At 37.3% G+C, this 12,154-nt stretch overlaps 1 protein-coding gene across 1 annotated transcript in view; it reads right to left on the bottom strand.

The window, feature by feature from the left end:
- Positions 1-10,641, bottom strand: part of antxr1c (ANTXR cell adhesion molecule 1c) — a 58,527-nt gene extending 47,886 nt beyond the window's left edge. The window contains exon 1 of the mRNA XM_022669309.2: positions 10,086-10,641. Coding sequence (XP_022525030.1) covers positions 10,086-10,237 — 152 coding nt within the window. The 5' untranslated portion in view covers positions 10,238-10,641. The remainder of the gene's footprint in view (positions 1-10,085) is intronic.
- Between the last annotated feature and the right edge of the window lie 1,513 nt (positions 10,642-12,154).

Here is a 12,154-nt window from a genome sequence, read left to right as displayed (position 1 = left end):
TAACTCAATAATTTAAGAGAGTTTCTCTCTCTTAATTATGACTTTTTATATTTCTTAAAAATTATTTTATAAAGTTAATTTCTTTTTTTTGTATTTTATGTAATTAAGATGGTGCATTAAGTATGGCTGCTATGTTGCAAGCTCCCATTTACTTCTGCTCTCATGTGAACTTTACTAAACACAGCACCTACCAAACTTTCCCATACTTATCCCACAAACAGCATTTTGCTCCCTGTACCTCCCACACATCTCATTCTGTACCTGCACTTTACTCATAGCTACTCAGTCACCTACTGAATGTCCTCACCTCCACACACATACTCTAAATTATGTACACCTGCACTGTATATAGTATTGTAATATCTACAGTATATATATATATATATATATATATATATATATATATATATATAGACTGTGGTTGGACAGGAGGCCTGGTCTTGTAACACTGACTGACCACATGTAGAGGAAGGGATCTATCTGTCCATCTATTTTAATGAACATAGTGCATGTACATATACCATATGTTATTGTGTAAGGTAATTGTTTATATTTAATTATACAACAGTTAGTTCCGACCTCACAATCTGATTGGTTGAGAAGTGATCTAGCCGTGATGATATTCGTGATAACATCACGGCCTTCTCACACTAAACCTGTATCACTCCGCCGACGCGTTGCTGAGTAACGGCGTATAAAACACAGGACACCCGCAGCAGCGTTAGCTTAGCACAGGCTAGCACTTAGCCGCGGCACGCTCTCCCACAGCCCGCAGCACTGGCTCGTCTTTCGTGGAAAAAAGGAAAGAAAATCGCTCGGCCAATGCCGCCTGATAGCCAGAACGCTAACCAGCCAGGCTAGGCTAAGCTAAGTTAATGCTGAGCTAAAAAGCAAGCTACGCTAACCTAATCACAGTCCAGCCGGCATGCTAAAACCAACACCACCCAGCAAAACAGGCAGAAATACTAAAAAAAAAGAAGACTCCACGGAGCAGGAGAGAGTATCAGCGTCATTTCACGGTCCTAACGTTACCATCTTCGCTTATGATTTTGCTTTCAAGCTAACTTTCGTGGTGTTAGTCTGTATGAACCATACACCGTTTTGTAGTTAAGTTTCAGTTCTGTTACAGTTGTGGTGGAACTACTTTTTGGCGGAAGGCACAGTCCATATTAAATCATGTTCAAACTGAATTTCTTAAAGTTCTTTGATTTCTTTATTCATTTTGTAAAAATAAACTGTTGTATAAAAGCAATAGAACACTCGAGGTCGTGTGTTATCATGAATAACATCACGGCTGTGATGATCTACGACCGAATCACAGCCGTGATGTTATTCGTGATAACACACGACCTCGAGTGTTCTATTGCTTAATTGTATATAGTGTTGTAAATATTGTTCTCTGTATACTGTGTGAACTTGCACTCATGTTCTTCACTCACTCGTACAACTGTACTCTTATAATGTGACAATAAATCTGATTTGATTTAATTTGAATGATGATATATGAATATGTATCTCATTATTATGACTTTTTTGGAGGACCCTTATTTTCTTTATTTAAAGTAGCTCTTCAAAAAGGCCCTTTTTGAGGTAGACTTTTTACAAACTGTTACACGTCACCTCCTTTTTAATGATTTGTGATTTGTAGAACTCACAGGGACAGTTTCCCATATAGAGCTTAAGCCTAGTCTTAGGAGACTACCCTTATGTTTATAATGTAGAACCCAAAAGGACACTGAAATGTTTTGGAATAGTAACACTTTCTTGGCTTGCAGTCATAAAAAATGCATCATTCAATAGTTTCCACTGAGGTGGAAAGTAATGAATTACATTTACTCACATTACTGTAATTGAGTAGATTTTATGAGTAATTTGTAATTTTTTAAGTATTTTTTAAAGTAGGTAATTTTACTTTTACTCAAGTACATTTTGACACAAGTAATTTACTTCGCTACACTGGAAAACTCCTCATTACTGAGTAAAAAATAAAATTCTGGGGGAAAAAAAAAGTCTGAATAAAAAAAAAAAGGCACGGATGCGCCGGGGCAGGGCGTGGAATAAAGTGGAGGCAGTAACGTCCTCATGCAATGCAAAATGTGCCCAGCCGGACAGAGCTGTCAGCTTTCAAAACTCCCACATCAAACCTGTGAAAGCATGTGGTGGAAAGTATTTATATCGTTAAACAATCTGCTTAAATGTTAAAAAATGTTAAAAAAATATATAAATAGCAGTTAAAGCATAGCAATGGCAAGTTAAAATATAACAATGACCTTTAAAACTATAACTATATACTGTTTATAGTCTATATGACTTTAAAAAAAAAATTGATCATAGAAACCTATGCCACTTGTTCTTGAAAATGTTTTATGGGGTGGTCTAAACAAAAACTGCCTGAAAAGTTTAAATTATTATGTGGAATAATAGTTCATTAAAAACGATTTAATTTATGATTTGTTTTACTTTTTTTACATCAAATAATTAAAAGTAACTATGTAACTTTTTTCTCAAAGTACATTTTAAATTGAGTACTTTTTTACTTTTAGTCGAGTTGATTTTAAGATGGGTACTTTTAATTTTACTTGAGTAGAATTTTATCAAAGTAAAGGTACTTTTACTTAATTAAAATGTTTCAGTACTTTTTCCACCTCTGCTGATTTGTAGCAATAGTGGAACCCTGTTTGGTGCACCACTGTAATAAAAAAGGACAAACAAAAAAAAACTATTGTTACTAATAACCATTATCTAAAGAACCTTAAGAGAAAATGAACCTTGTTTTAATGTTGCCAATGAGCTGACCATCATGGTTGCTTCATTCTATGAACAAGTAGGTTCTATATAGTACTGAAAATAAAAGGTTTTTAAACTGGGGGAATTCTTGTTTTCCTGTGTTATGGGTTCCTCAGTGCCATTCACAGGCATGATGATGTCATTCACTTCTTTCTTTTTTAAGGGAGGGTGACTGGGTTTGCAAACTGGTTTTGAATTAATTTAAATTTTTAATTTGTCTTATAAACAGAAGTGAAACTTTTACTATTTTTACTACATCCTCCTCTAACATCCACATTTTTAAACCAATATTCTATTTCTGTGTATATTGTTTTCTAGTTGGTTTCAGTTACTATTTCACTGGAATTTTGATCTAATATTAAACGTGAGTCACATAAAATAATATTAACACATATTACTCATTACTTTGTATTGTATGTGGATAACATCAAAACATAACGTAACATAATCGCAATAACGTAATAGTATCACAGTTATAACAATACTATTGTGATAAACAATGCTATTGTCATGTTAAAACATCTTTATGCCACTAAAATATTGATATTTAATATCAATATCGATATTTAATTTAATAACATTATAAAAATATAGAGTTTTAAATAATAATTAACTTGGTTAATGCTTAGGAATATTTAGACATTTGAACTAAATTATTAATTGTAAAAAAATTGGTATTGGTAATTTAATATGTTTTTAAACAAAGTCAAATCTGGCCATTCATGTTAATGTAATATTCTTGCTAAGTAAAAAATAATAAGTGATATTAGGGTTAGCAAAAATTACTGTGTGTAAGTCTGTATAATGTACAGTAAGTCAACAATATAATTATTGTGAAAGGTTAATATATAAGGAATCTTATATAAATAAAATAATTTAATAAAATAAATCCTGTGTTGACATACTGGGTTTTTCACTTGAATGGGCTCTTCACGATAAGTAAATTATTGTAATGCGCTACTGTATTATTGTAATGCGCTACTGTCTGGATGTTCCGGCAGTAACTTAAATAAACTTCAGCTAGTTCAAAATGCTGCAGCCAGGGTCCTTACTAAAACTAGAAAATTTGACCATATTAGTCCAGTACTATCAGCACTGCACTGGCTTCCAGTCAAATTCCGCATAGACTATAAAATTCTCCTGTTAACGTATAAAGCCCTACACGGACTCGCTCCTGAGTATTTACAAGACCTCATCTCCTGTTATGAACCACCGCGATTACTCAGATCTCAGGGTGCTGGTTTATTAGTAGTGCCTAAAATTCAGAGGAGCTCTGCAGGAGGAAGAGCTTTCTCTTATAAAGCGCCTCAACTCTGGAATAATCTCCCCGAATATGTTCGGGACTCAGACACAGTCTCAATCTTTAAGTCTAGACTGAAAACTTACTTGTTTAGTTTAGCTTTTGGTAATTAATGTTTTTCCCTTTAGATAAGGCTGCAGATTCAGGGGTTCATGGACAGAGGAAATTGTGGTAAACTGAGATGCTGGTGCTGTTGTTCTCCCACTGCACACGGTCACTCAGGTTTGTGGACGGTGGAGTGGGTGGATGCCAGTGTTTCAGGGTGCCTCCATGTCTATGTTACCTTCTGGCTCTCTGCCTTTAGTTAGGCTGTTTTATTCAGTTCTGCCGGAGTCATTTGCCACACTCTGATAATGTTTTAATATTCTCAGTTTTGCATAAATCCAGTCAAAACTAATTCCATCTCTCTGCCTTCCTCCGAGTTACTGACTGCCCACCTGTCTGACCCGATACCGATGTTGGACCCTCAGGCTCTCGCGTCTCCTGTCCGGCCAGACTGATGGAAGTTTCTGAAGTCAGCTCTTCTCCACCACCACCACAGATCAGCTGCTCATCGACCATCTTACTCTCCACTACAGATTACATCCAAGCCATTAGTGGCGCTATTACACTCCTGAGTACATAAAACCTATATAGATGTATAAAAGACTTTTTAAATTTCTATTTAAAAGCCGTTTGACCAGTGGTAGGATGGTCCCCCCTTTAATGTGAGTCTTGGTCCTCCCAAGGTTTCTTCCTCCTCCTGCAGCTCTGAGGGAGTTTTTCCTTGCCTCCGCACTCACTGGGGGTTCTGTATTCTGTATTTTCTATGTGTAATGTTTTGCCTGATTCTTTGTCCTGTAATCATGTTTCTGTAAAGCTGCTTTGTGCCAACATCTGTTGTAAAAAGCGCTATACAAATAAATTTGATTTGATTTGATTAAAATGATTAAGGCTGGGTTAATGTATCACGGTAATTCTATTCATGTAATTATTGTGACATAACTGTATAAAAAAGGGAATTTCACTGATTTTTTCTAAATTCTCCACAAAATAAAAGAGAACTTTGACCCAGTCAGAATTACTCACAGTGGTGGTGAATAAATTCAGACACCTGAACCTCTAAAAACCCTTCCTCACTGAAAGCTATTACACCAACTAGTTAAATATCCACAGAGTTTCAGAAATGGAATGTTCCATTTCAACTTATTCATGCTGTCTTACCATGAGCATGGTGACCAGTGTTAAATCTCACTCACAGGATAACACCTCACAACTTATAGAATCCTTCCCCTGACATACCATTTCATTGTCAATTTACATAATAACTTCAATTCCATGACTTTTGGCATGTCAGTGTAATACGTATTAGTGCATCTTAAAAAATATATATATCATTGAAAAGTTACTTTATTTCAGTAATTCAGTTCAGAATGAGAACCTATACTTACATATATATTATAGAGATGTGTTAAACACAGAGTGATCTATTTTTAGCGTCTGTTTCTTTTATTGTTGATGTTTATGGCTTACAGCCAACGAAAACTCAAAAATCAATCAGTATCTCAAAAACTTAGAACATTATATAAGACAAATTGGTACTTTTTTGGCAGTGTGCCAAGTCCTGCTGGAAAATGAAATCCACATCTCTATAAAAGTTGTCAGTAGCAGAGGGAAGCATGAAGTGCTGTAAAATTTTGTGGGAAAACAAAACTGCACTGACTTTATACTCGATAATAAAACACGGTGGATCAACACCAGCAGATGACATGTCTCTCCAAACCATCCCTGATTGTGGAAACTTCACACTAGACCTCGAGCAGTTTGGACTGTGTGTCTCTCCATTCTTCCTCCAGACTCTGGTGCCTTGATTTACAAATGAAATGTAAAATTTACTGATGATCAGTGATGGTTTGGAGAGACATGTCTGACATCTGCTGGTGTTGATCCACTGTGTTTTATTATCAAGTCCAAAGTCAGTGCAGTGTTTTTCCTGGAAAATATTACAGCAATTTGGGTTGTATGGTGTTGAGCTTTTGAGTAATTTTGAGTTATAGAATTTTGTAAATATGAGTGGACTTGTCCTTTATATGCAGTGGATACGATGCAGGACTGGAAGGCTGGAGAAGTGCACATGTAAACCTGCTGCATCTACTAAACGTCACTTTTTCCAAAGCCTTATAAAAACATTTAGAAGTGTTTGGCTATTTCTGCTGCCCTCATGAGGAGAGCTGTGCAGGAGACAGCCGGCCTGAGTCCGGATACAATCCAGTAAACTGTTAAAACTACACTTTAGATTTACTCTTTACCAGCTTTATATTGTGATAATTGGTGAGATTTTGCTAATTACACAGGGTTAGTGCTTGGTTTGTGACGTTTTGGTTATTTAGAAAGGTTTGGGATATATAGAAAAAGTTTTGGCCATTAAAACATATGGAGATGTTTTTTGGCACTCTTAGGTATATCTTCAATAGAACTCTAATCATTATATGTAGCTTAATACAATTTTGGCTAATTGTGGAAAAGTATTCAGTGTATCTATGTTAGAAAAAAAATTATTGATATCATAATGCACTTTGAAGATATGAAGATTTGTTATTTAAGATAACTACTAGTGAAAGCCAGGTGGTTCCAAGCATTTACTTTCACAAAAGCTGTCAGGTGGGAGCAGGAAGGAGACAAGGAGAGTGGACACACTTGCGAGTATTTGTGAATAAACAAGAAAAAAACCCCAGAGAAAACACAGAGTTCATAGAGACTAGAAGAAACAAAAGAACACATAACCTGACTGACGTAAAACAGACGTACAACCACGGACCAGGAATACAGGAATAAGGAGAACAATTTATACACACAGGCAACGACAGGAAACACCTGGGACCGGGTAACAAGGGGGCGGAGCTACAAATAAACAGGTAAGCACACAGAAGGCAGGGGCGGAGACATGGGATACACACAGGGGACAAGCAGAGGGTAAATAAACACAGAGAGAAAGATCAGAAAGATGCAAAACCAGATGAGAATATGACAAAAGAAAAAACTACATTAACTACCAGGGTGCAGGGTGCTTTTTAAAAAATAACCTAAACTGAACAGATGAACCCCAAAAATAAGCAAAAATTGTTTTTTTTCCATTGCAAAAAAAGAGGTTTGCATAGTCTACACACTGTTAAACTGTAACAAAACGGAAAAGATAAAAGAAAGACTTCTTTTGATATATTTTAAAAAATATGGGCTCTTTAAAATGACACTTCCTCTTATAGCAAGTAAAATAAAGCAGAATTGTACATATTTAGAGCTGATTTCAGTTGCTTTCCGATGCACTGCGGATGATCTAAGATTCTTAAAGCAGTAAAAAATGCAGAGTGTTTTTCCTTCTAAAGATGGATGTCGGATTTGGGCACCACAGACATTTCCCATGTGGTTTTCAGGCCCACGCCAAAAACTAGGCCATGGATGGTTCTGGACAGACCTGGCCTGCAGAACTTACTCTTAGAAACACCAGCAAGCAGAAAGCAAAAAGAGGAAAATGAGAGCAAACGTCCTGTAAAAAAAAAGCTCCTGCCGGTCCGTCTTGGCGTGAGAAAGGAAGCCGATTGGCTGGACGTGTTCCTCTCAGGGTTCTTCTCAGGGTTCTACTCTGAGGCCGCCGGGTGGAAAAAACCCACCGCAGAGGAACGAGGCCGAGATCGGCCCTAACTGCTTATTCAGCAAACTATATTCAACACATACCAGCCCGCTCTGCGTCATTACACACACACACACACACACTCCATCCCTCTCTCTCTCTTTCAGATGGACCGGAGAGAATATCAAGATCAGCCTGTTTTCGACAAGCTCTATTTAAAAGACCCATATCCATGTTTTCCATAAGCTTAACTCTTCGTTATCCACTCCTAACCTCTGTTTAACCCCACTATAAAACACTATAAAACATGCTATTTCCAACTAATATATGCAAACAAGTTTAGTTCTGATTGGCTGCCTCCTTTCTGACCATCACAAAAACCAACACATTTCCATTTCATTTCATATTCTTTCTGCATACGGCATTTTAGCTCCATCTATTTATGTTAGCATACCATTTCTGTCCAATGAAAGAAAACAAGTCTCTCCATTTTTACTGATTTTTAGCTTACTACATGATATGAACAAACAAACTGTTCCTTCAACTGTGTCGAAATGTCTTGTAAATGTCAGTAGACCAATAGAAATTCTCCAAAATTACCTGAAATATAGTCTTTTTACATTGACTTCCATTGACTTCACAATCTTTACACCCTGAAACCCGCTTTTTTATTTGAGAACAATGTATGTTTTCCACACTATGTGCTCTTAAAAGACAGAAACACAGCATGACAGCGCTGCACGCCCTCAGGGATGAACACTAATTAATCCCATCCAACCCAGACCGTTGTGTAAATATGCTGTAAATCTGGGTTAATGAGGAACACACTCTTCAATTACACAGTGCTGAACGTGTACAGATCCAGAGCTCTGCAGAACCTCACTACAATGCTGTGTGCTTTTAAATCAGAGCTGCACAATGTTCAATATATATAGGTTAATCTCAAAAAAAGGTGAAAAGTTAATGTAATTTTTTTAAATTCAGTTTTGGTAATTCAGTTCAAAACTCATATATTATATAGATGTATTAAACACAGAGTGATTTACTGTATTGTTCATGATTATGGGTAAACTCATAAAACCTAAAAGTCAGTCTCTCAGAAAATTTAAATATAATATTAGACCAATTGATACTTTTGGCAGTGTGGGCAGTGTGCCAAGTCCTGTTGGAAAATAAAATACGCATCTCCATAAAAGTTGTCAGTAGCAGAGGGAAGCATGAAGTGCTGTAAGATTTGGTGGGAAAACAAAACTACACTGAATTTAGACTTGATAATAAAACACAGTGGATCAACACCAGCAGATGTCATGTCTCTCCAAACCATCACTGATTGGTGGAAACGTCACACTAGACCTCAAGCAGCTTGGACTGTGTGTTTCTCCACTCTTCCTCCAGACTCTGATCCCTTGATTTACAAATGAAATGTAAAATTTACTGATGATCAGTGATGGTTTGGAGAGACACGTCATCTGCTGTTGTTGGTCCACTGTGTTTGGTGATGTAAGGATTGGATGGAGCTGCTCGGCCATGGAAACCCATTCCATAAGTCTCTCTACTCTCTAATCTCATTGATCTAATCTGAAGCTACATGCTCCTCAGCATCCCAGTTGCTTCCTCTTTAATATAATATCACTGACAGTTGACTGTGGAATATTTAGTAGTGGGGAAATTTTACTACTGGTCTTGTAGGGTCTTTATCCTGCCAGCGACTCATTGTTTATTGCAATGATTATTAAAACTAATAGGACAGACTTTTCACATGGACTAGTATTGTGTTTAGTGACTTTTGACATGTCCCTGAGTGATGTGAGGACTCCTGCACCTTGGAAGTGACATCATTGGGTGCATCACTGGGTGCTAAACTGGTCAGGAGGTGAAGACAAATAATGTGAAGTCAATAATGTGTGATCAGTCAAGTGTTGTTTTGTTTTAAAATACAAATTTTAAAGTAAAATACACCCCCACTTCTAAAAGAAGACCCCTGGAAAGACTGCTTTTAATAAAGAACCCATGGAGAATGAAGCCCCACCCCTTGTTTTAAGGAGGTCCAACATGCAGCACAGCTGTGAAAGTGAGGATGGAGCAGTTTGGCAGGGGATGGGCCCTTTAATATCAAACAGACCCCGGTAACAGTAGAGTTCTAAACCAGTACAGAACCAGAGAGAGAGAGAGAGAGAGAGAGAGAGAGAGAGAGAGAGAGAGAGAGAGAGAGAGAGAGAGAGAGAGAGAGAGAGAGAGAGAGAGAGAGAGAGAGAGAGAGAGAGAGAGAGAGAGAGAGATTGTGAGAGAAAGAGAAAGAAGAAAGAAAGAGAGAGGGGTATATAAAGAGGCAGTAAGAGAGGTGTGGGTATAAACAGTGTTCTAGGTGAAGTTCTAGATGGTTCTACTCACTTATCTAGAACGAAGTACAGATCGAAGGCACCCTGGCACGATCTCTGATCCTCCTCCTCGTGCGCCTCCGCCGCTGTCTCCGAGAACGCGCACAGAACCAAACATCCCGAGAGCGCGAGGAACAGCAGAGCCCCCTTCCCAAAACTCGCCATCCTCAGTCCTCACTCACAGAACCCAACAGGACACAATACACCCCAGCAGAACCCAATAGAGACGTGTAGAACCGCGCAGAAGCCAACAGAACCCAACAGAACGCGCATCAGAACCACCAGAGCCCGTTCACAGCATTATCCGCAGCGCGCGCTGGACTCCAGGGCGCATTAACACAAAGAGCAGCTCGGCCGGACTTCTCTTTGGGTCTTTTTTGGACCCGTGTTCGCGCGCGATCCTCCAGTCTCGGGGCAGCCTGTCTGAATCCAGTTCAGATTTAGTCCAAAAACCAGTAAGACGCGCCGCGTGAGAGCTGGCTGGACTGGGAGAGCTAGCGCGAGCCGGAGGTCTGCAGCCTGCTGTGGAGGAGACTGTGTGTGTGTGTGTGTGTGTGTGTGTGGACAGGCCGGGTGTCAGATTTCTGCCCATCTCAGTAAAGTGTGTGTGTGTGTGTGTGTGTGCGTGTGTGTGTGTAAATCGTCATTGGTTGGGGAGGAGGAGGTTAAGGGGTCAGTGTAATGTTTAGCAGTTTAATTTTCTGACTGTATCAAGCTAAATTCATAATTAATTATTTTTTCCATTCAGAATAAGAAAAATTAAATGGTTTTTCATTCATTTTTAATTATTTAGTTTTCCATTTCAGCCTTTAGCAAACAGAATTTCAAGAAAAAAATCAAGAGAAGTTGAATCTCTCGATTTTCTGATTTGTCATTTTTTGTGTCTTGTAACACAAATTTGATGAGATAATTCAACTTGCAAAATTAAAAAATAATAATTTTTTTTTCTAAAATTCTAAAAATGTGGGAGATTTTCTAAGGGGCAGAGATGAAAAAACAAAACTTGGAAACATGTTTTAAAACTTATTTATTGTACACTGCACTACGTTAAAAAAATGTAAAAAAAAAAAAAAAAAATTTCACATCCAGTTTTCTAATTTTGTATTTAGGGAATTTAAATGAATAAAAGTTACACTGACCTTAAAGGATAAGTTGGTGTTTTCATCCACCTAAACATGATCAAATATTACAAATATTATATATACACTGCAGACATGCGTCTCCTTTAACATATTTATCCATCCAGACATTCCATCTTCATTACTGAGAGATAAAGATACAGTGGTGCTTGAAAGGTTGTTAACCTATAAATTTGACCTAAAGGTAGATTAAGAAAACCCAGTTAAACAAACAAGACAAAAATATTATGTTTGGTCAATTATGTATTGTGAAAAATTACCCAATTTTTCAATATTACATATTTCTGAGTGGCAAAGGTATGTGAATCTTCGCTCTCAGTATCTGCTGTGATTTTACCCTTCTTTGCAGCAATAACTGTAACTAAATATTTCAGGTAACTGTAGATCAGTGTATCACAATTTCTGCTTAATTTACTGATTGGGATTTTGTGTGAAACTGTGCTTCACTGCAGAGCAACCTATTGATTCAGATACCAGCATTGTCAATCATGTATTGTAATCAATATCAATACCAATCCTTTATATCTTGTGGTCAATTGCAATGCCAATACTGGCAATACTGATCCTAATACTTAATATCTTGTCACCAATACCGATACCAACCCATAAAAGCTTTAATATCAATGTTGTCCATGGTCAATACTGATATAGCAATCCTTAATATTGTGCGAGCATTACCAATACCAATATCATACCGATACCAATCTTTAATATCCTGTGCTCAATACAGATACCAATCCTTAATATATTATGATCAGTAGCAATATTGTCCCTACTGATATCAATCTTTAATATACTGGTCATCACTGATAATCTCAGGTACTGATATACCTGATCAAAGTGTCTGCTAAATGCAATGCAATCTAATGTAATGAAAACAATCCTTAATATCCTGTGATCAGTACTTATAGCAGGCACAGCTTTGAATTGCTCTGTAGGATTA

Source organism: Astyanax mexicanus, chromosome 15, assembly GCF_023375975.1.
Source record: "Astyanax mexicanus isolate ESR-SI-001 chromosome 15, AstMex3_surface, whole genome shotgun sequence".
NCBI classification, from domain to species: Eukaryota; Metazoa; Chordata; class Actinopteri; order Characiformes; family Acestrorhamphidae; genus Astyanax; species Astyanax mexicanus.
The sequence above is the reverse complement of the archived record's forward strand: the minus strand, read 5'-3'. Positions and strand labels throughout refer to the sequence as shown.